The sequence below is a fragment of the Gasterosteus aculeatus genome, chromosome 3, assembly GCF_964276395.1.
Source record: "Gasterosteus aculeatus chromosome 3, fGasAcu3.hap1.1, whole genome shotgun sequence".
NCBI lineage: Eukaryota > Metazoa > Chordata > Actinopteri > Perciformes > Gasterosteidae > Gasterosteus > Gasterosteus aculeatus.
The window spans coordinates 1,812,457-1,837,645 of NC_135690.1; the positions used below are offsets into that span (position 1 = coordinate 1,812,457).

General features: G+C 46.0%; 1 protein-coding gene across 4 annotated transcripts; it reads left to right on the plus strand.

Annotated features, from left to right (window-relative positions):
- The first annotated feature begins 11,682 nt into the window (after positions 1-11,682).
- amotl2b (angiomotin like 2b) lies at positions 11,683-19,528 on the plus strand. Of its 4 annotated transcripts, none has more exons than XM_040170692.2 (10): positions 11,683-12,273; positions 12,794-13,591; positions 14,073-14,241; positions 15,514-15,658; positions 15,758-15,847; positions 16,499-16,794; positions 16,903-17,078; positions 17,196-17,494; positions 17,671-17,802; positions 18,261-19,528. In XM_040170692.2, exons 2-10 carry the CDS (start codon positions 12,885-12,887, stop codon positions 18,344-18,346), a joined length of 2,100 nt encoding a protein of 699 aa, XP_040026626.2. In that variant the 5' UTR covers positions 11,683-12,273; positions 12,794-12,884; the 3' UTR covers positions 18,347-19,528. The 4 variants fall into 4 exon arrangements, with proteins under 4 accessions (XP_040026626.2, XP_040026627.2, XP_040026629.2 ...); XM_040170693.2 differs by having other exon boundaries at positions 12,009-12,273; positions 17,671-17,787; XM_040170695.2 differs by having other exon boundaries at positions 12,009-12,273; positions 17,244-17,494.
- The last annotated feature ends 5,661 nt before the right edge of the window (positions 19,529-25,189 follow it).

A 25,189-nucleotide genomic window follows, 5' to 3' on the forward strand; every position in this document is an offset into this window, starting at 1 on the left:
CTTTGGTTGGATTGTTTTTTGGTTTTCTTTCTAATATCAGAATCAGAAGCCATTTGGACCCTCTCTGCACAGCGGAGGACACACTGCCGTTGTGCTTGGCTGTGGCTGCAGCTACCAGACGGTACAACCAACGTTGTGCTCGTTCTTCTTCTCAGACCTTAAATAAGGAATCTCAGAGATAACTTGCTGGGCGTGTGATTGTGTGTGTGTGTGTGTGTGTGTGTGTCTTTGTGTAGGGAGGAGTGTTGAAAGTACATAACAAAACAATAAGTTGTGTCACCAGTCTGTGGTTTCCTGAATAAGTCGAGATTTTTAAATATTTTGATTCTCCTCCCTCCCGTCATCTCTTCTTTGTCTCCCTGAGCTTTTCAGTTCCACCTTTATAGGATTCACGTCGCCTGCGAGCGAGTGACGCAAGTGTTGAATAGTCTAGAGCAGTGGTGTCAAAGTCAATCAGCCCCACCCAAATACCAAACCCTAGGCTTTAAAACGGCAGTTCACAAACCAACGGGTGACATCACGTCCACTTCTCACACAATCTGACGCAGGTCAAGCTTTAGCCTGCGTTACTGGCGTGGCTGCAATACTTATGCCAAAGGACATTGTGAATGTGGAGCAACTTCAGTTTCCCCTTCGTATTTCACAAGGCGTCCAAATTTCCTTTCGCTCTGTGAAACATAACAACATAACTAATTGTGTAGGAGGTGGACTGGGACATTACCAACTTTTAAAGTAGATGCTATACTCAGGACCCAAGCTGTGACACCCTGTCAGAGGACATCAGTGTAAATAAGAGAGACGATGCAAACCTCCACATGTGCACAAAGAAAAGTGGTCCAACTGACTGTGTGCATCTGCAGAAGAATTTGCATTCACCATAGTTTCACCAGATGGTTTTAATACATTGAGGTATGCATACTGAGAAATGCCTCTGTTTAACAGGAATTCCTTGAAGACTATCACTTAGATGTGGAATGTTGTTTTTGTCATGGGATTCAAGAGTTTTAGCATGACTGCCAGAGGGATGGAGCTCGGCCAGGCAGATTTTTCTCCCCTCGGTATTTGGTTACCATGGCTCTCAGCCCCTGCAAGCCCAAAACACAGGATGAGAAACATGTCCCAGTGTGTGTGTGCGTGTGTTTCTACGCAAGTGTGTCTCTGTTTGTTTATGAATTCACTTTCCAAATGGTTCATGAAACATCCTGCATACTTGAGTACTTACAGGGAATCACGGACAGAGAGACTCGTACATTTGCAAAGAGGTGGATTCAATGAGAAAAATAAATCCGACATAATTTCAAATGACCTTATTTGGTACAAAATTGTATACAATTATCAGGTAATTAACATTGCTGGCAGTCTTGATATTGTGTGCTAATTGAGCAAACATCTTCTCACCAGTAGATGGCAACCATGTGTGACGGTTTTAGCAAAACACTCATGTATTCCACTCAACTCAAGCAGCCCTGACAGTGGTATAAGAGGAAGTATATATTTTGTCTTATCTTTATGGATTAGTGCCGGGAAGTAATGAAGTTCAATTTCGAAGTGCTCGTCCACTTCTGTACTTGATGATTGACACTGAAGGATACTTTTATACTAAACGTCATTATATCTGCGTGCTGCAGACACATCAGAAATAACACTCTGAAATGGGCCTTTACCGCTGGCATAGCTTAAGAACCTTTTTTTAAAACAATCATGAATGCAGAACCTTTACTCACAGTTGAGTATTTCATTCTCATATTACCAATAAAAGACCTTTACCTGCAATATAGCTTCTTTACTGTTCGGTTTTCAGTCAATCTTTCGAAAACTATGATTCAAAAATAAAATGTAACATGGTCACTGGTCATATCCATCCATTTACACACAACAACTGACAGCATTTAAAGGTCTGAGTGCAAACAATCATGTGTGTAATCACACAGGAATTTGGTTTGCTATCGGCCTGATTCTCGCTCCCCTTCTCATATCTTCCATCTCATCTCGCATATCTTATTTCCCGCTGTGCTGCATTCCCATATGATGTCTAATGAGGCAGACACGTCGGTGAGGTTATCAAGGGCATTAGTAATGCCCTGTCCAGGGCCTCAGCGATCATGCACACACCCTCTCGCCTCAGGCTGTTTTTTTGGAAGCATCGGTTGACAATTTGGGAGATACGGCCTATTGATTCCTTTCCAAGAGTCAAGAGTGAGATTAACCTGCATCAGCAGCCGTTATCTCATCTGAGCGTGAAGGCAGGAATGGGGGAATAGCAGAAGCGAGCCCAGTTCTGTCCAAGGCAACAAAACCCACCTGCAGCTCCTCACTGAGCAACATGTTTAAAGTCACCACAAAAAACTGGTCCAAGAAGGTCACCCCCTTGCAAAAGTTTACCCTACATGTAGTTTTTTGGAATGGAAATAAAAAACAAGTATGTAGATTTGTGTCTGTGTGAGCCTGCTGATGAATACATATCTGAGTGTTTCTCTGATCACAGGGAATGAGAAAGCAAGAGCCAAAATAACTAAGATGCATATCAACACTTTTCTGTGTTAGAGGGAAGGTTACATTCCTCGCACACACACACACAATCACACGCACACACACACACACACACACACACACACATCCTGTTACGACTCTGTTGGTCACAGGCCTGGAATTCTTTGGAAAACCATGATAGGTGAAATTCCCACGCTTTGGGCATCCTCTCCTCACATTTCTTGGCCTTCCAGTCCCGTTGGTGTTCCAGCCGGCGATGGGCTGAGGGTTCTTAGTGAGGTGAAACCGACTCCCCTTCCAGTCAGGGCCTTCTACTCCTCATTCGTTTCATTGTTGTGGGCAGGAAACTGCCAGAGGCCCATTGTCCACCATGGGTTTTACACAATGTGTAACCTCTCTGAGTAAGAAGAGCACATGGCACTAAAACAAACTTTGGACATTTTTTCTAGTATAAGTAATGGTTTTATTTGCATTTAATCGAGAGTTTGATTACAACTAAATTCTCACAACCCACACAGTTCAACTGTAATTACTTTATCCTAATATGTTCAACATTTACAAAGTGTGTTCATAATTAAAATGCCAAACTCAGATGAGATTATTTCATGGGGATTTGCACAACCACTTTGTAGAGAATACGGCACTTTTATTACCTTTAAAAGATCTGATATTGATGGAAAGAAAGGTCTAAACCACTGAGCTTTATTGTGGTAATAGTAATAGTAATGGTAATAGTGGTAATATTACACACCTATATTGTGAAGAATCAAGGGCTTTGAGCTATTATCATAATAAATAACTGCTTTATTTATTAAATTGAGTAGTTCTACCCAACACCTGTAAATAGAAATACTTTTTGCACCACTGCATTTCCTAAAAAAATAAAGTTGCTTGTTACTTAAGGTGAGGTAATCAAATAAAATGCAGATTACAATTGCAATACAATACGCAAAACATGACAAATGTTTTAGATGAAAGTCCCCAACAGCCTATAAAGTACACAAACAATTGCAACATTCAATAAAATAAGACTGGTTCTTATTTGTGTGTGTTTCCGATCTCACTGAGATCAGAACATAATGTTAGCTGGGGGTGAACACACTGTCAACACACAAACCACCGACGTGTCACATGCTTTTCCCATTATGTTAAGAAACATTTACCCTCTTTTATGTCCTGACATGAAGTTTCCACGTTTAGTCAAATGTGAGGCTCGGTTAACTTGTTAACTGGTATTGATGATCTGTGTCCTGGCATGAGCTATTACTCGAATGCAATGATCACTTTGCTTCCCTTCTAGCAACCTTTTGCTTTTCTATTTCGCACTAAGACACCGAGTTGCTGCAATTTAGCCAGATCAATCTCCCGTGACAGGAGCCCCGGAGCATCTGTCCATTAGTGATGTCTAGACATCACTAATTTGATGTGATTTAAAGCAATTTATTAAAACTCATGAAGTCCCTGCCTGTGGTTTCCTCTCTTTACTCTGCTGTTCAGAGCAACCCGGACCGCTCTGAACACAAACGTCTCTAAACCTTTGCTAAGGGAGAAGAAAAACTCCTCTAACTCTCTCCTTGTCCTGTGCGGAGGCCAAATAATGATACGCATGCAGGCCAGATTGCAGGGTCGCCATTGGGCTGGAACCGTAAACACAGCGGCGGAACCTCGTTAGGACATTCCAGAAATGTCCTCGACAGGGAATTCTTGGAACAGCTTCTCTGTGTTTGTATTCTTCCTTTAGGACAGCAGCGCCGACATGGTCTCCTGTGATCACTGCCCCGTCCCGAGTTGGAATTTTATGGGGAGGAACAGATGTCGAACGCCCCTCTGCAACCTCTGGACTGGACAGTGGTGACGCAGATACGGCCAATAATGTTGGTAGAGCAGATGTTAGTCATTCTTTTTCATACATTAGACAGTAAAATCCTCAAACAAAGCTTCTATGTAAAACTATGAACTTTTACTGGACGGCAGCTAAACCATATTGTAGCATTATGCTAACGTGTCTGGCCTTTGCAACAGTAGTGGAGAAGAGTCGTAAAGTCAGCAGTGTGTTGAGTGAGTTTATGTAAAGTAACATCAGCCAGCAGGAGCTGCTGTTATCGGGCCTTTCTGACATTATTGCGTTTGGTGGGCGATCTGAGAGCGTCTCTAATGACCACCAACGTTAAACCTGCACAATCCTGTTTGTATTTGAGTTCTTTTTTAGTTATTTACTTAAGAGACTTGTGACTACAAGCAGAAACTATTTGTTCTCGGGGGCGTAACCAGTCCATTTGACAAGTGACCACAATCACCACCGTGACCGTTAACATGTTTAACTTGTACATTTTCCTTTATGACTGTGGGTTTTTCATCTCTGCATATGATGACTCAAATTGCACAAACGCTGCTTTTCAGTTAAAAGAAGGTCATCTTTGTACAAAACTGACCTCAGGGTCATGTGGTGTGTTTGGAAACTGCGCAAAGTCATTATATCCACATTGAATGGGTTTGTTCTAAATAGATTCAAGCTACTGTAACGAAGCTGCGGGGCATTTAAAGACATATATCAGATAACTCAGAAGCAGAGAGAAAAAAGGCTCTCCTGTGTCATCCAGAATGATAAAAACAGCTGTTAGTCGTAGCTGCTTATTTTATTATTTAAGAAATTGTTTCAATTCCATTTGGATGTAACAAAGAAAGGTTTTGGGTTAAGTGAGAGAGAAAGAATGTAGAAAGAGATTCAATGATATTCTGTTATTAATAATACAGAAGGGGGAGCTGATCCACTGACGGCTTTATCTCTCTGAATCACCAAACAATGTGACTTTTCATTAAGTTCACAGCGAGACAAAGGGTTTACATTTTTTCAGTTGGTATTAGTGGCTTTTTGAATTAGTCTCAGAATAGACATTTTCCACTGGTTCCCCCACAGCATTAAAAATAGACGGTCCCAGTATGATAAGACAATGCCCTTCTTTGAGCGGACACAATAGAGTCTCTATGTGTCAAACATGCAGCCCTTTAGTGGCAACCGCTAACATATCTCACAGCTGAATCATCATAAGATACTGGAAGGCATCCGTAATAGATGCAAACGGCTCCCCAGTGCCGATCGACCCAGTTGAGATATGTGACTCGATAGAAAATACAAAATAGTGAAGGAAAAACCTGTAAAAAGGAATGGAAAGAGAAAAATAATAACGATAATAATGACTTCACATTCTTGAATCAACACATCTTGTATGTGAGGAGGTATGAGAGAAGAGTCTTACCAGCAGGTCCCGCCTCCTAAACCAACACAAGTTGATGGTCCATGCTAATGAATTGTTCGGGCTGTAGTATTGTTATGTTATGTAATTAATACTAAAATTGAAATAAACAAATAATCCATCAAAATCAATCAGTATTATTCACTGACGTACTGACTGGTGTCTATGCACAGGAAGATACAGGCAGTATGAGTGTTGTTAAAGTATTTAGAAAATATTCTGAACACGGCAGCTGATCTAGTAGTAACGTTAATTCATAGCATATTTATGATAAACTGTATTGCTGTGTTCTTTACAATGTACGCACACACAAATAAACCAAATAGATTAACACTCAATGTTGAAATTAAGCATCAAGAATAATATGACCGGGGACCAATGGATTTGCTGTTTTGATAATGGTTGGCGGTCTCAGATCTCCCAGATGTGTTCAGTTGGGTATGAAGAGTCTAACAAGTGACTGTTCAGAGCTCGATGGATTAGTGTGTAACATTGCGCAATGTAACCATGGAGAATTGCACAACATCAGAATGACAGTTACAGGAGTGCACAGTCTGGTATGTATTAAAGCTGCGCTGCCAGCAGCGGGGAATGTTCTCACCGTACGACATGTCACAAGAGTAACTACATTGCAATGGCAATTACATTTAGATTCGTAGGTGAAACATTGAACCGTTTGATATTGTGCCTTCCAACATTAAGTCACCGTTCAGCTGTAAACCGATCAATCAAATTTCCTTGGAAAGCCCCCGGTGCATTTTCAGAGCTGATGAGCCTGTATTCAGACACAGAGCTTCTCTCTCTCTCTTTCCACTGTGCCTCTGGGCAGAGCCAGCCATCAGATCACATGCTATGTGCAGCCTCAGCAGCATGGGAGCACAGCTATTTGCTGGGGGCACACATGCCGGGGCCCGAATGAATGACTGGCATTCTGGTGACCTCCCAGGACGGCAGCCGACCGCTGGGATGGAACTAAGTGCTGTTTTAGGACGGGGTGTCACGGCTCGTTGCTGTGTCATTTGTCTGCAGCAGACATGTTGTCTTCGGGGGCCAAAGGCTGCTAAATATTTTCGCTCCACTAAAGGCCAGCTCGGGGACTGGTATTCGTAATCGGCCTCCAAGCTACGCCTCGGAGTAACATTGGACAGTTTGGTGCGTTTTGTTTCTTCAAAGGGTGGGATGACTGAGACTTGAGCTGATAGGTGAAATGCTAGTCACTGCACAGCATGAACAAACATCTGGCTGCTAGCCCTGTGGCAGCTTTTGTTGTTGCACTTTGGTATGTTTTCCATCTTGACACTTGACCTGCCAAGATTCCTGAAACACGACAGAAGTACAAATTACTTGGGCAAAGCTGCGCTGCGTTAACTCAAAGAGGACTGACAGAAACCAGGTTGCCACGGCGATATTTACACGCTAATCTCATGGCGTTAAAGGCGCAACATGTAAGCGCTGTATCGCTCACTAGCACACAACTTCCATAATATTAACGATGAACCCGATTCTCAATGAATGAGGTCAGGGAGGATTTCTTGCTTTGAAACTCACAGTCTGTGTTCTTTATTTTCATCAGAACAACATCATCAACAAAAGTCATATTTAGCTCCCAACAACAGATAAAATGAGCGTGCGGCCAGTTTCACAAGGCATTTCATATGTCTACTGGTGCGGTCGTGCAGTCGTTGTGTAGCGTCTAAAACATCTGTTGAAGACTTGTACTTTGTTTAGTATAGTTCCAGTGAATTGGATCTCATTCGAGTCTTCTTCTGCTGCTAACACTGACTTCCAAGCAGCGAGGCAACCCACACAAGAAGACGTCTCGGATATCAAGGAGAAAAATGTTGATTTTCCGGTTCCGCAGGCCGGTGCAGTTGGTTGCATTCGGTCACTTTGAAAACACACCACATAATACCAGTTTGGTAGCAATGAAGAGGCATTAAAATCATGATATTCATTTTGTTGGAACATCTAATACTGAAATAAGGTATTCAGTCATGTTAAAGTAATAGTTTGCTTTGTTGCTGGGTTACATGAGCAGACATCACTCTCTTGTGTGTTAAATATCCCAACCCGGTAAAAATGATGCTTCCTGTCCACTTAAACTTTTCTATGGGCTCACGGCTGCAGAACAATCTTCCCCCTTTGTCCTCTTCTCTATCAGGACATGATGGACCTCCAACAGATTTCTGATGTGTAATAAAAACATGAACCGGAAGTCTTTTCCCAAAACATTATTGGGGATGCAGCGCTGTTTGTATAGTTATGTCATTTTGAAAGTGCAAGCATGGCTCAGTCCAAACGGAACAAAATCTGTCAGCCGGCACTTCTGAATTTCAGCTTTATTTCTCGTTTGACTAATCTGCACAACACGCCATCAACACTCACAACACATCTGTGATGTCGTCTCTGCACAGTGGACAGATTCATCTCCTGTGAGTCACGTCTGAAGTCTGTTTGCTGTGAACGTCTGGAAATTCCCCGTCTGCGCCGCTTGACTTGTTGCTACATGTAAAAAAATATTTTCGACTCTTCCCTTTAGACAAACATGTTACGGATTGGATAATTATTGTCTTCCGCAAAAGAATTAGGTCAGATAATGCTTTCCTCAACATATTTTCTCCCTGCAATCAACACCTGGGGCATCACGATGCGAGCTGCTGCGAAACACGAAGACATGGGAAGCTCCTTGTCAGCGGCTTCCTGAGAACAGGATACCACTTGAGCAGCGCTCCTCTTCCTCGTCTATTGTGTGTGTGTGAGTGAGGATGTGAGAGCCAAGGAGAGGAATCCGTCCCACTCCTTCCAACACTATCAGTTACATTCCTCACCAACCTTGCGGTGTCAGATGACCTTGTATTCTGTGTCATTCTTTCCCACGCGGGCATCCTGTCCCATCCAGCCGCTTCAGCTCGGTGCGATGCGTGGATCCTAATTACAGTGGGCTGTGGCTGATATTCATCACCAGCCTGTTGAGTTGTCTCAACAGTGTTTTTTTTTTTTGCAGACTGGCCAAACCATCTTTAGTTTGATTCATGGTAGAGTTGTATTATATTTGTCGAATAGAGGGCGAGTGTTTGAATCGGTGATATATCCAAAGAGGCTTTGTTCCGTACGAACGGTGAGTCAATGGAACATCGTTTATTTTTAAATTGAGCTCTTTCATTCTCTCATTCGATCTGTGAAGACGGCTCCGCACCTTCCTTTTGGCTCGTGACATCGTCAAACAAAGCGATGTCTACATGTGACCTCCCACTGCCAGTTGTTTGTTAATAAGGCCGCTCTACCAAAGTGTAATCCACACACGAAGCCGTTTATTAATATGCGAGGGGAGACCGGAAGTGCTCCTGCTCGTTTGGTCGGCCTGAAAGATCTACCTGGAAAGTGAGGAAGAAGAAAATCCAGTTCATGCAAGTCCGAACATGAGTAATGAATCAATTATTCACAACACAGCTGATCCTCCGGAGAACTGTCAGAGGATTTTAAACTCACGTAGTGTTAAACTGCAAGTCGAACTTTCACAGAATTACAGGCAAACTATATTCTACAATTAGCGGACAACTGTACGGATGTATGTATTTGTGTGTCATATCATTATTGTCACAGTCATTTGTACTGGAAGCACATTGACACACACACAGCCTCGCCTCACTTGGAGAAAAAAATGTTGATTCTGACTTCAAACAGGGCTCAGGTGCTACATTTAGAGTGAGACGGTTTCCAACTGTGTAACTGGCGGTTTCACTGTCTCATTTATTCTCTTGTTTCCACCAAAACCTCAACAGCAATTGGATTTTACTGCGTGAAGCAACAAGATAATTACGTTTCACTCTCCTCAAGGGAACTCTTTTTAGCACAGAATAACTTTATAATAAGAAGAAGAAGAATTTTTGTCTGCTCTGGGGTCGTCTGCAGACAGTCACCGAGGAACTTTGTGGCCATTTTAGATTTTCATCTCCTGTAATGACTTTCATGAAAGCGTCCATATTTCCAAACGGGTCAGCCTTGCATTCCTGCAGAGGTTCACAGGAAGTGTCGCACAATGGAGTACAAAACGGCCAGAGGCGTTGTCCTCCAGCAGAGACACACACACACTCACACAGAGGTCCAGAGGAAGTAGTGGGGTGGTGTTAAATGACACGACCAGACCTTTAAAAAAGGTGGAGACTGAGCTTCTCCCCTCGGTGTGGATCCGAAGAGGAAATGCAAACATGTTTCTATTTTGCTGACCAGTCGCCTCCGTGTGAGCGCCGCCCACAGAGACGCAGTGTCTGCGTGTTCGTCAAAAAAGGGCCCACTTTAGTGTGCAGCATCTGAAACATGACGGGAATGTGTGTGCGCGTAGGTGTGTCTGTGTGTGCGTGTGTTTAATTGAGGAGTAAAGAGCCAGGCCGAGGATGTGGACACATCGGTTCAATACAGACTCATTGTGACTATAGATTTGAAGCTTAATGAGATAATCAGCCTGAAGCCAGTGGGCACATCCTGTAGAACGATCGATGGCCGCTGTGCTTTGATTGCATCCATTTGTGTGTTTTCTGATGGAAGTTTCAGGAGGGAAAAGGTGGTAAATAAAGACGCATGATGGCACTTTCTGTCCTCCCCATCCCAGACACGGCTGGTGTGTCATGGCTCAAATCTCTGCCATTATAACGGCCCACAGTAAAAGTCAGAGTCCTCGTCCAAAGTCCTCAATACAGCATTTAACTGCAAGCGGGTAATAAATAGTTCAGTCTTGTCTTTTGGCTCCGACAGAAATAAAGCCTGCCATAAAGATTTGTTTCTTCCTTGAGGCGGGACGTTTTTTTTTTATCCTCAAGAAAACTTAAATTGATGACTAAATTGAAATGACTCAATATGAGAATGGATGAGGGGTTAATTACCCTCCCGACTTTCCAACTATCTCTACATGTTGTGACTCCGTGTGTGTGACCCGGTCCCAGCAGGAGGACAAGCCCTGCGTTTGAGATCTCTTCCCATCTGTAGCGTTCTGCAGGCCGGGCCCCGTGTGGTGTGATGTCGGGTACAAAGAGCCACTGTGTGCTGTAACGGGGCACACGCAGACCTCACATTTCAGAGGACAGCTGCCACACACCACACAGGGACACACACTCACACTAACAAACCCACAGCTTCAACATACTTTCACAAACTAGATCCACACTTTATCCATGGTGTCCTGCAGTGAAGGCAAGCAGCTTGAATTCCCCTTAGAGAACAAAAAATACGAGCAACCTAGTTCTAGAAGTTCAGAGGTCGGCGTTGAGGATCTCTTCCTTCCTCTATCTGTCACATAACGAGTCACAAAAAACACACGGGAGAGACAATAGAGGGACAATAGAAGGACACTCAACGTTACTTGAGGTCATTTTTATTCTCTACAACGACGAATACCAAATGCAAATACCTTTTTACGCTCTAGATAGTTCAGATTAAGGCTTTACATGCTAAATAAAAAGAGTATATGTATACATAAATACATATATACATATATATATATATATATATATATATATATATATATATATATATATATATATATATATATATATATATACACATACATTTATATATTCAATTTACAGAATAGAATTGTGCTTTAAGTTCAACATTGTCATTTTATGTGCTGCAAGAGGAATTATTGTACTCTCTCTTTTTTAATGTTTATGTGCAACTAACTTATTCAACAGTTAAAGTTACTTTCAGATGAACGTTCTACATTGAAAAAGACCAGTGCCAGTTTTTAACTTACATGATTATCTCATAATCATTATTGATGTATCAATAATATCCAATGCGATATACCTTTGACAGGTGCGTTTGGTTTCGCCGTTGAGCTTTTCACATGTATCACGTGTGTGGGATTTGATCATAATAAGTCACGTGACATACAGTCTTATCATAAAGGGCAGATAGGAGATCATCTGTAGGACTCCACACCTGGGAGACTCACACGGAAAACAATCAACCTTGATGAAGATATTTATTTGTGATTTCGGACATAACTGTCCCTTCGGCTCTTGTTCGGCTTTTTGTTGAAAAAGTCATATTTTGAACTCTAAAGCGTTTACTTTTCTTAACACTTTCCCCGAATTCTTCTTCTGTCACTCAAGGAGCAACCGAGAAAGTAGTGGAAGCGCAACTCGTGCGCAGGAATCCGGGACAGAAAGCTCGTCTGCTCCGTCATACACCTCCACCCCACCCCTCCCTCCCTCCCTCCCTCGCTCCCTCCTCCCTCCCTCCCGTGTGGTTTCACGCGTTTGATCCCAGAGGGACCTCGCGCTTTACATTCCTGGCATTCCGGCCCGAGTCCCTCCTCGGTTACTTATTATCGCCTCCTGCTCCCTTTCTCTCCACACAGAGGAGCGCGCAGCCCGGCCGCGAGGACCCGCACGAGACACGTCGGACCCGCGAGGACCGAGGGGGGAGACACGCGCACACCACGACTCATGGAAATAGAGGAATTATTCTGACTCGTTTTGCCCTTTACGTTGATATTGGGGACGTTTCGTTACGATGAGAACGTGAGCTGGTAAGAAAAAGACTATTTCTTCTTCTTCTTCTTCTTCTTCTTCTTCTTCTTCTTCTTCTTCTTTCGCCACAAACAGGGAGAGAAAAGTAAAGCTCCGTCGTAACTTCTGCTTTTGAGGTCGTAGTGTGTTGTTGAGCGACTACGCGCGATAAACGGTGTTTTTATCACGGGCATTTGCGCCGTGAGACCTGGAGATGAAGTTATTTCGCGGTTTTGTGCGCTTTTGCTCCCCCGTGAGATCGGAATTCTTGGCCCGTGCATTTTTTTTTTCTTCGGCTCGCTGTGGAAAAAAAATGTCTCCACATCTCTGTTTTGTCGCTGGTGGTGAGCAATGTTTTAACATTACTATAATACTTAATAATAATGGTAGTTTACATTCATTATTAGTATTATGTTCTTATCCCAATAGAAGGCGTTGTTGTTGTTGTTGTTGTTTCCTGCCTCTCATCTAAATGAGACTTCATCAATATCCAACTGTCTCCTGTTAAACATGTACATGTCTCATTCTGCTCTGTTCCAGGTTGGCAGCCGATTTACATAACAAAACATTTTAAAAATAAGAAAGAGTTTGACTGTTCCCGTAGAGAAGATCCCAGCGTACACAAAGCATTATGTCGTCCACCGAGGAGCCGTCTGGCACGGTCCTGCACCGGCTCATCCAGGAGCAGCTTCGCTACGGAAACCCCACGGACACCCGCACCTTATTGGCCATCCAGCAGCAGGCCCTGCGCGGAGGCAGCGGGAGCGGACCCAGCAGCGGAGGCGACCTGGGCAGGAGCCCGCGGTCCTCTTTGGAGAGCCTCACCCAGGAGGAGCCCCCGTTCCCTCAGCTCTCGGCCAGGCAGGAGCCCCAGGGCCAGGAGCACCAGGGCGACTACCAGCACTCGGAAAGCGGCTACCAGCTCCACCAGCTGCACGGGGAGGAGCTGCCCACGTATGAGCAGGCCAAGGTGCACTCTCAGTATCTGGCCTCCCACTGGGCCCCTGCGAGCCCCACGGGGCAGCTCCGCGATGGGCCCCTGCATGAGGGGGCCTTCCACGAGGAGGCAGATCTAATGGGGCTGAAGTGCAGCCACGTGCGGTCGCTCAGTGAGCACTGCATGCAGATATCTCTGGAGAGGAATGATCTGGCTGCTAAAGCAGAGGCCGTCAAGAGCTCCTCTCACAGCTACCCGGAGCTGGCTTACTACACGCCGCAAGGCCTCCAGAGCGCCAGCCAGGGCAAGCGCACCCCGCCTCCCGAGTACTCTGCCCCCATCCAGGGCCACGGATTCATCCCTCACCAGGTCCAGGAGCCGACGCAGGCGCAGCAGCACAGGTACAAAAAACAACTTCAGAGGGTGTGTGTGTGTGATGCATTTCTTTAACCGCTTCAACGTGACATCATATTCTTTGGTGTAGTTTTTTGTACCAGCGCCAAAACTTACATTCACCTCCGGCGAGTCATTGTGCTTCACATGCGTAAACACATACTTCTCAATGCGAGTCACCAATTCGCTTCTTGGAATACTTCGAACAGGTCCGGCCCTGCAGGTGTTTTGTAATGCCTGGCATAGTGGAACAGGATAGGTTCACATGCTTGTGTCGCTGTCGATGCCTCTGCTAAAGTATGTTCCTCATATAGGCTTTAACATTCTTCACGGCCAACAGAGTCGGCGCGTCTACTCCTTCACAGACGGGAATAGAGGGATATTTCAGATGTGTTCTCTCTAAAATAGCCCGAGCGGGCCGCACCAAATGTTTTGAATCGGCCTCAAGTTCAGATGCTGGATTAAAGAGTTTGTTTTCTGGTCCCGTAGGTACGTCCAGTCGGGTCAGCCAGCTGAAGTGCCCTGCTACAGCACCTTCACCAGCCTTTCACCCGCTGGCTTGGAGGAGCCCAACCAGGTGGAGCTGCTGCTGATGGAGAACGAGAGGCTGAGGCAGGAGCTGGAAGCACACCGGGAAAAGACCGGCCGTATTCAGAAGGTAAGCACTTCTGGAGAGTTTCGTTTGACCCGTTAAGCTCAATACGAAAAGCAGGGGTTGTCACAGCATCCACACCTCAGTTTCAGAGGGAAACAATTATCAGTCATTTAGCCGCTCATCAGCCAGACGTCGTCCTCCACCCCCCCCGCACCTGTCTGCGAAACCCAACCCCGGGCAACAGTTGTCTCACCGAGGTCCAACTCCAGGCCCACTCCCTCATCTGGACGGGACAGATGAGATCAGCAGCTGCTACCTTCTATGTCACAGAGGCACAACTAGAGGTCACAGCCTGCTACTGTGTTTACACACTCCCCTCATTGTGGCGCTGACCTTGTCGAGGCCGGAGTGTGTGTGTGTGTGTGTGTGTGTTTTAGTTCCAGTAAGGCCATAGATTTTTTCCTAATCTAGGGCTCGTCTGACAGCAGTTGACCCGCACACACAGCTGATGGGGGTGGGGGGGTCCGTGGCAGGTGGTGGGCTGCTGTGTAAAAAAGTGAAAGGTCACTTGTTGTTTTGGCCACCAAACAACACCGAGCCACTTTTCCACCCTCTCCCTTTTTGTTAAGGACTCTCCAACCAAACAGGCCTTCCAAATGCATCTTTTCTCCATCCGAACGCGGCTTCAGGCCGACCTTTGCGAAAAAGAATCGACTGCCCTCTCTTCTGCAGTTATGTCACATGGCCATCGCCTTGTCTCAGCCTTAAAGAATTATAATTGCCGGGTTTGGAAAGTTTTTTTTTCCCCCGTCAGGCCGCAGCCCTGAGTAAACATGCCTGTGTGACTGCTATAATGGCGGGTTTCTCTTTGCCGTTTCCACAACCCAGGCACAGGCATGCACACCTTCCCTCCGCTGGCAGCCATCCCAGACGTGTGTGTGTGTGTGTGTAGTTGTGTGCATTTAAACTTGTTCTTTGCGCTGTGTTGTGTACGTGCACTCTCCTGTGCGCTCATACACCTGGAACCAGAGCTATCTACCTCAGGAATGTAGATATAAATCAGTCTCACAGGGAGTGGTGCAGGCTTGAATTCCTTCTCAGAATTATACCCCCCCCCCCCACACGCACACTACTCGCTGCGTGTACTGTATACACACAGTCTCATATGTACCCTGTCGTACATAACGTATCTATGCACTGTAACAACATGAATCAACATTCCAGCTCCTCCCTGGCATGTGAAGTAGGTTAACCAAAAAAAAAAATCCTCTTCCCCACCCCCTACCCCCCCCCCCCCCCCCGTCCCCTCTTCTTCTTTTCTTCCCTTCTTTTCAGTTGGAGCAGGAGATCCAGCGTATTTCGGAGGCTTATGAGACGCTGATGCAGGGCAGCTGTAAGAGGGAAAACCTGGAGCAGACGCTGAGGAGGAGGCTGGTGGCTGAGATCAGGAGGCTGCAGGACTTCAACAGGGACCTCAGAGGTATGAGCTCCTGGCGCGCAGACGCATTCCCAGCGTAGTGTCACCTCATATTTCATAGCAGAGTCTTATTCTAAAAAAAATATCTTCGCCGCGTTGCAGAGAACCTGGAGAATGCCAGAACGCACGTCGCAAAGGAAGTCGAAGCCGCCGACCACAACCAGCATATCATGGCAAAGCTCCTTGAACAGAGTGAGTGCGCCGCTCGGCTCTCCCCTCTCCTGCATCCTCCTTTGTAATCAACATGCTTCATTGCATCGGATTGTATCACAGCATGGGGCCCTTTTTGCAGCTAAGGGAAGTCCTGCATGCAGGAATTTCTCTTGCATAACCTCAGCTTATTTGGTGAGAAGACTTAATAAAAGGAAATTCAATCCACGCACAGCTTTGCAAAGGGAAACAAGAGGCCTGTAAACCACAGAGCAGCAGTGGAAGTGAGAGAAATGAGGTTTCCCCACCTGTTGTTGGTGTAATTTATGCTGTCTGTTTAAGCAACTGGACTCCAGCAGAGAGCTGGTGTTTGTATGGCCTTGATGAGGAATGGCCTGTGCTATGTGGGTCAAAGGGATAGGGCGGCTTTCTCCCCCTTCCTCCTCCTCCTCCTCCTTCTTCCTCTCAGCATTCCACAAGTGCTTTGCTAAATGAAGAACACTGGCCACCATGTAGGAACTTTGGTGCTTGTTACTGGCGTTGGACTCAGGAGGGAGGAATAAGGGCTTGAAGCTCACATGTACTTGAGAAAAGAAACTGGGGCAGGATTTCCCCTCATAGCACTTGATCACCACCACACTCGTCAAACGTGCCATTAACCCGCCAACCTTCGCTTCTCCTTTTTGGCTTCAGACGAAGAGCAGAACTCTGAACGGGAGCGCGTGGAGCGGGAGCTGGATCGACTTCGATCCGCCGCGGAGGAGCAGGGCCTGAGGTCGAAGCGACTTGAGGAGGCCCTGGACGCCGCTCGCGGACGGGGTCGGCAGCTCGAGGAGGAGCTGAGGAGGAAGAGGGCCTACGTGGAGAAAGTGGAGAGACTTCAGAGTGCGTTGGCCCAGCTGCAGTCCACCTGTGAGAAGAGGGAGACCCTGGAGATGAAGCTGAGGACACGACTGGAGCAGGAGCTACGGAGTCTGAGGGCACAACAGGTAGATATTCCGTCCTAAGAGACTATCAAAAAGACAGAATTGTTTGGGTTTTGTGTCATATTTAAGTGGCTCAGTTTAATATCCTCCCGCTCTCTTCCTCCACCCCAGAGGCAGTCCCAGCCACCAGGAGTGACCATGGGCTCCCTCCAAGAGCGCCTGCGTGAGCGCGAGGAGCGAATCCTGGCCCTGGAGGCCGACATGGTGCGCTGGGAGCAGAAGTACCTGGAGGAGAGCACCATGAGGCAGTTTGCAATGGAGGCGGCTGCCACGGCCGCCGCCCAGAGGTAAGCGTCGCCGACTTTAGCTTTGGAAAGGACATCCATGTATGCACGTTTTTGTTTTTGTTTTTTCCCCACCGTTTATTTGATATTAAGCCCAGGACATTATCTTTTCCTTTGCAGGGACACCACGATCATTAACCACTCGCCTTGCCACTCCTCTAACAACAGCTTCAACGAAGACCTGCCGGCGGCCGACTACAGGAACCAGGAGATGGAGAATAGGATTCGCGCTCTCTACGCTCAGATCTTGGAAAAGGACGCCGTCATCAAGATCCTCAACCAGCGGCTGCATCAGGACCAGGGGGGGAAGGACGAGCAAAGTCCCCGCACAAACCTCCTGAACACAGCGGTGGGCCACCTCCGACCGGCCGCGTCCAACCCCTCCGTCGGCGCCGTCAGCGGTAACGCGCGGAGTAGCGGTGAGGATGGCCGTGTTGCCTTTCTGTTAATAATTCATTTTGGTGCTCCTAAAGCCGAGCGGCCCGCTGTACTTCCTGCATCACTGGTAGTATTCTAGTGAAGTATTCTATACTTGAAGCGCCTCCAGCGATATACGGTTTAAATCAATGCTGACGGATGCCGTTGTCTCTTTTAGGTAAGCGCCTTTCAGATGATCAGACTTTGCCAACCTGTCAGTTCTCCACTCCGTCTGAGCCTAGAACTCTGGAACGGCGGAAGGAGGGAACGAAAGCCGAGGAGGCTGCCAGCACGAGTAAGCTCAGCAGTGGTGAGGGATCCATCAAATATACATGAGTGTGTTTGTCCATGAGGGCCGATTATATATTATGTAAGAGTATAAATCTTGAATGATAAATAATCATCATGATTAAACAAGCCTCCACAAGCTGGGATTTCACTACGCAACAGTTCTCTCTTTCTAAAGGGAGTTTGAGCCCTCGGCTTCATGGATGCTCAGATTGATTAACCGAGCCTCCTCTTAACCGGCCAATCAGATCCGTGCAGGTCATGGGTCACAGTGTGGGCTTTGAGGAATGTTCCGCGTTAGGAAATACTGTAGATCTGTTGACTGAGCATGTTTACCAGACCGATTCTCTTTGAGTGTGGAAAATCTCTGTTAACCTTTAGTCGTTGATAGCTGAGCTCCATCTAGGACATTCTTCCACTGTTTTGGCCTCCAGAGCATTTATACAGTATATTTATTCATTCCCTCCTTTTCCCCACCAGACAAAGCCGTGCCCAAGAAGTTGCCCGTAAACCCCTTCAGAGGCCTGGATGAGCTGGAGTCGGAGGCGGTGGAAATCTTCATTTAAAGAACCCAGAGGCGCATTTCAAATGAGGGGAAGAACAAAACAATCTGTGAAGCGTGCAAGTCTTTGAATTGAGAGTGGAGTAAATATTGGATGCAAGAATATTGTGGAAGAGACCAAAGCACAAACGAACATGAGCGTATTGACGTTTTGGAGAAAGAGCTGTGCTCCGACTCCCTCCCTCTCACTAAGCTGGACAGCTGCAGGCGGTCCGCCCAGCCGAAAGACAAAAGACTAATCTTCTGAGGTACTGGACTTTATTGTGGATTGTAGTAGGGCAACTGAGAGTCCATGCTAAAATACTTGTTTATATATATATATATATATATTATATATATATAATTGCTACATACAATTGCTGCTCCCCATCTTATTCCCCCCTTCATCTTGGTCTCCCAACCCAGTGAAATGAGAAGTTACATGTTTAACCAACCTGGTTTCCACATTCCCCAAATATTATCTTAAGCTCTTCAATAAAAGGTTTATCTGTGTGACCTCCATTCCCCTCCGCTCCCAAAAAACACCCAATCTGAGGAACCTCATTCCCATCAAACGGATCTTATCTGTTCGAATAATTTAAGCTTGTAACTCGTGTAACACTGCTGATTCGCTCTCACTGTCCGTGTCTCCTGAGCTTGAGTAGCTCTGCCGAGGCTCGGAAACCGATGCAGACACGCCGTTGTTTGTCTTTGCATCATCGTGTTGATTTCATCAACGGTTGTTCTGAGGACTTTTTCCTTCTCTATGTATGTTTGCGTGTGTGATTACAGCATGTGAGTGTGTTTCCTGCTGCGGGGGTCCTGCTGGCCGGGGCTCCACAGCGGGATGCAAGTTGAAAACTACGCCTACGTGTTGTTGTTTTTTTGTGTACTGTGAGCTTCGAACTAACAAACATGTTAATTATTATTATTATTATTATTATTATTAATATTATAATATTTTATACAGATGTTTGTATTGTTGTTGTAGATATGATGTGAGTGCTTTGAGCCGGCTGCCAAAGAGTTTTATGTGTGTCCGTTGTAAGTTATGTGCCGACAATCGCGGTCATGTCAAGCTGTACACAACCAACCAAGTGTTGACTTAAAACAGACATTTCTGTGAACTTCAAACAATATGAAGGTTTTGTACAGTTGAATTCATGCAACATTTCATAAAGCAATAAAATGTTCTAATATAAATGAACCGGCTGGTTGACCGTCTGTGCTTGTTGTCGCTGACCCCTCAGATGCACTCGTAGTGGTTTGAAAGACTTTGTTATTCTGGTAAATGTTTCCCCTCACATTGTGCTCTCGTTCCACCGCAGAGAAGAGCGCTCTCCATTAATGAATGCCAGAGCCGCATTCTTTTGGGCTCAACTTTCTCGGGTGGCCTGCTCTCTTGTTCTCATTCCGCGAAGAGCGCGCTCGACATAGACCGCATTCTCACAGGGACGCGTAACCCTGCGAGCGACAAAGACCGGTTTCTCCCAGATTAGCCCGCTAACGCCTTTTGGACGTTCCTGTGAGCCTCCATACGTCCTAGACCCTTTTAATCACCTCCCGTCGACCTCGCACCCAGAGGTGTTTATCAGTGATTTCAGGATGCGCTGCGAGGATGAGAGAATGGAGAGCGCCGGTGTGTGTGTGTGTGTGTGTGTGTGTGTCTTTTTCCGGATGGATCTCTCTCACACACACACATACACACAAAGCGCCACAGATGTCAACTTGGACCAGTTTGGGGCGGTTTATGCAGCGCCGACAATGAGAGCTCACAATGCAGAAGGACAATGACCTTGAGAGCTTTAGTGTCATCGGGGTCCCCTGGAATGGTTCGGCAGTTGTCCCTCGCTGTGGTGGAGACGGTTTCACACATTGTGATTTATAAATGACTCGCTGTACTTTATAGTATTGGCTTGTTTTAGTTTTGGTTTGATGCCTCTGTATCGCTTTCTCAAACATGCCGCCTTAATATTAGCTTTAACAAATGGCAAATAGATCATTTATAAGCCAAAACTATTAACAAACGTTTGCTTGCCAAGTATTGGAAAGTAGAAAAGGTGAAAAATAGGCTGCAGTTTATCTGAACCAAAATCCACGCCTTTTTTACAATGTTCAACCCCAAATTCACTCCTACTAATGCTTAAAACAATCAGCTGATTGGTCATTGATTATTTGATTACTAAAAATATACAAATGCATTAAGAGTCTTGGGGGAAAACTAGTCAAAAGCAGCAATAGGTACAATAAACTATAAATACAAATGGATACAACGTTTTAAGGTATGACACACTCATCAGTCATTTTGAAGAATACAAATCTACATTTTCTCATTTGCACAATCAATTGTTGTTCTTTCAATACACCAATGAACTAGTTTGCCAAAAATAATGTTTATCTGTTTTCATTTGCCTTCAGATGATGTTATACACACAACTGTTAATGTTTTAAGAAGAAACTAGATAAGATTTTGCTGCAATGTCTCTTACTTTATTCCTCTGTAGTCCATGTATGTCGAATACGTTTGTAGTATTACGTTTAATCTCAAGCAATAAAGCCTTGAGTCCTTCTAAAGAACATATCAGAACAAGAAAACACTGCACTTATTTCCATCATTGGTGTTTTCACAAGCCACTAACTTAGCCAAGCACCCTTCATGCTTAAGTGTCCTCGAGCAAAACACTGAACGTCAACAACTCTGCAGGCGCTGATTCTGTGCCGTGACCCCCCATGGAGAGAGGAGGTCAAACACTGAATGTCTATGTCAGCACTGCACAATTTCTTTGTGTCACACCGGTTGCAACATAGTTAAACAAGAGCATAAAATTGTGCGCACGCCCCATCCAAGCACGAGGGAGGGGGGGGGGGGGTGAAGGGGAATATTGGGGCAACACAACAACACAGTAGAAAAGTATCCGCACGCTGGAATTGAACGCGACACAACTGAACACACACACACCTGTGTCGGGTTGACACGTTCGCCAGTGGGCAGCGCCGTCTGTCGGGGTGCTTCGGACAGAGGAGCACTGGCGCTGCGCGCGACGCCCTCCACCTTTTTTAAGAACCCTGAGCTGTTACAACATTGTGAAAGGTTGCCAACATTCCTGTGCGAATGTGAATGGCAGCGGACATGTTTTGACTGCAGCTCTCGCTCTCTTTCCCAGAATTCATATGACGAAGGAGGAGAGAACGCAATTGGGAGGTCAAACGGTCAAATTCCCGTTTGCGTTCCAGCATCCGAGAATATTCGATTCCCCACACTTCTTGGGAACGGGCTCCGTCGCATGGAAAGCGCCTTGTTGACGGTGATCACCATGAAAGGAACGGGCTTGTTGCTGTGTAAACCGCGCAGAGGGTCTTCTCACACTGGCTGTTTGTGTGCACTGACGGGTACGTCGCCCGGCCCGAATGTTTACAGTGTAACAGCACATTCCTGGCCAGCATCGGCCTTTGAAGTTTTGCCACGGTCGGCGAATGTGCCGCCCGCAAATGACGATGTCAAAGCAAGTAAAGTAGGTAACTGGAATGTTGGAATGGTAATCAATATCGCTCCGGTTCTGAATGAGGCCAAACGCTCGTTAAGAGCAAAGACTTGGATTTGGATTTCTGTGGACTAAGGAACTAAGACACTAAGAAACACGAGGAGAATAATGAACGTAGAGTCCGTACGGCGAGGTATTGATCATCGGACCTCCTCGGGGCAGACAAGCGGGGCACTGATCGATGGAGTAACTTATCACCACCAGCTACCGACGTTGGCAGTTTTGAGAGCCATCCTTGTTTGTTGAGGGGACTTATGTTTAAAACCACAGACACGAACCTGACCACATGTTTCAGCCACACGTTGCTGCTGTGGGCCTCATTGAAAAGTCAGTTTGATGAGACGTGACGCCAGTGCCATGATGTCTACTCTAAACATAGTTTACAGAAGATCTTAAAATATGCAACATGCAATTGTTCTATTCTACATTCGTATGTGGACTAATGATACATTTTAGGATTCTTAAGTTGCTCCTCCCCATTGAAAGCATTTGACAAACTTGTATGGATATGTACGTGATACTAGTGTGGCAGTGCATTTTTTTCAACTCCTGACAAATGCCCCCTATAGAGATGACATAGTTAAAGTCTACCTCAATAACTCTGGATTATTCACACATGCAGATCCTCTGAGACACCAAACATGAGGCAAGCACCGAACGCTCCACCTCGGGAAACATGTGTTCTTCGTTCGTTGCCTTGGGGGGTATTAGATCTGTTAACACACGCACACAAACACACATGCACCGCACACAGGAATCAGGAATCAGGAAACATTTATTAGCCAAAATATGTCAAACATACAAGGAATTTGTCTTGGCGGTTAGTGCGCGACAGTAGACAGACAAGACAACAGTGCACAGGTAATAAAATAAAGTAAAATGAAATGCTAATGCAATGGGTTAGTAGAATAAGGCTAAGGGTTAGTATAAAACAAGGGAATAAAGTTTAAAAATTTTAAATATTAAAAAGTTAAGAAAAATATTAAGCATAAAGTGCACTAACGAACAAGTAACAGACAAGTAACAAAGTGACGAGTGACGACAAAGTGATGAATTGCAGTTAAAGTGGCATGTGCAGTGTGAAGGGGAGTGACCGGTGGAGTGTTATAGTCAGTGGGGGACCGGCTCTGTTGATGAGCCCGACTGCCGACGGGAAGAAACTGTTGGTGTGGCGGGAGGTCTTAGTCCTGATGGACCTCAGCCTCCTGCCAGATGGAAGGGGCACAAACAGTTTATGTCCGGGGTGAGAGGGGTCGGCCGCGATCTTTTTAGCTCGCTTCAGAGACCTGGAAGCGAACAAGTCCTGCAGGGACGGCAGATTGCAGCCGATCATCCTCTCTGCGGAGCGGATGACCCGCTGAAGCCTGCCCTTGTCCTTGGCTGTGGCTGCAGCGTACCAGACGGTGATGGAGGAGCAGAGGATGGACTCCATGATGGCCGTGTAGAAGTGGACCATCATCGTCTTTGGCAGGTTGAGTTTCTTCAGCTGCCTCAGGAAAAACAACCTCTGCTGAGCCTTCTTGGTGATGGAGCTGATGTTCAGCTCCCACTTGAGGTCCTGGGTGATGATGGAGCCCAGGAAATAGTGACGGGGGAGTCACACAGGGTGATGGGGGAGGGTGGGGCTCTGTTCCGCCGGAAATCCACAACCATCTCCACTGTCTTTAGAGCGTTGAGCTCCAGGTTGTTCTGGCTGCACCACGACACCAGATGGTCAGACTCCCACCTGTAGGCGGACTCATCCCCACCAGAGATTAGTCCAATGAGGGTGGTGTCATCCGCAAACTTCAGGAGCTTGACGGGCTGGTGGCTGGAGGTGCAGCTGTTGGTGTACAGGGAGAAGAGCACAGGTCATCTTTTTGGAAACGTACGACTGAAACAAAGTAAAATAACTAACTCGTATGTGTTTTAAAACACATGATGTACTATTATGGGGATTATTATTGTGATATTATTTTATTTTTTATAGGTAGAAAGGTCTGCGATTTTATTGGGACGTCCCTGATAAAATAGGGGTTTCAATGGGAAAGCAGTTCACACACATAAACATGCATTCCACAGGCCCCAGTCTGAAAAATAAGGTAATATAACGGGTATTATCAACAAAAGTAACCTACAGAAACCCCAGTTACCTACAAGAAGACTCAGAGACAATGTTAAATATGACAACAAGCATAAACTGGCAACACATTTAAAGCACAACATCGCCACCTACCGGAACACTTCAGGGCCTACAGGAGGCCGTGGCACTTTTTCCTTATCAGCCTATTTTGGAACTTTCATAGGACCACATTCATTTTTCCCCCTTATATTTTCTATTAATTAACTGCTACATGACTTTTTATTTTATTAATTAGTCTGTTGATGGAATTGGTGTAATGGCAACTGCCAGTACGTCGCCCGAGAGTGACGCAGGCATGTGTGCGCACAACTTAAGGACTAAAACTAGGTGGGCCTCGGGTCTTTTCTTTTTATGTTGAAGTGAACTACTAGTTGTATTTACTTTTTTCCCCCTGTGATACTTTCACCTTGGGTCTGCAGGGTTTTTAGAGATTCCTATAAAGCTTTGTTGGATGTTCGCAATACAAAACATTTGAACTCCCATAGTCAAAGTATGGCCGGTGTACGCCTCGCATCAAACCGAGCGCACCTATCCATAAACCCCGCCCATCCAGTCGCCATCGCTACAGTAGCAACAAAGGCTGGCTAATTTAGCTTAGCGCTCTGGACACCAGTGAACACCAGTCTGCCCCGTCTCTTTATGGACATTTAACCCGCGTCCCAGCCCCGGGAAACGGCGCTAGGAACCCGAAATTGTCCCCAGGATGTGCTCCGTCTTCGGCTGTGACTCGGAGCGTCGCGGTGCGCCGCGGTTCAAGCTACCGCAGGACCCGGAGATGCGACTCTTGTGGGTTCAGTTTCTGGCCACAGTAAATATGCAGCGGTTCAAAGAAGCGTCCTGGACGGACATCACTATTTGCAGCGAACACTTTGGAGAGGACTGCTTTGACCACCGGACCCCGGCGCATCCAGGTGTGATCCACCCCAGCGCTGTCCCGTCGCTGGGTCTCCGGTCCGGGGAGCACGAGACGGATCCGCAGAGCCCAGCACGTGCGGTGAGTCTCGATGATCGTCACCCACTGCTGCGTCCTACGGTCCACATAACACCCCCCCGGATCGAATTTACATTTAAATGTAAATTGTTTTTTGGGTTGCTTCGTGTGTTTTTGCACATCTGGCTTATTCCCTCAGGGACTCACGTTATAAGAGCATGTTAGTGTCCTGTAACGTTAATGAATGAATCATTGAAGTGCCCCCACAACATA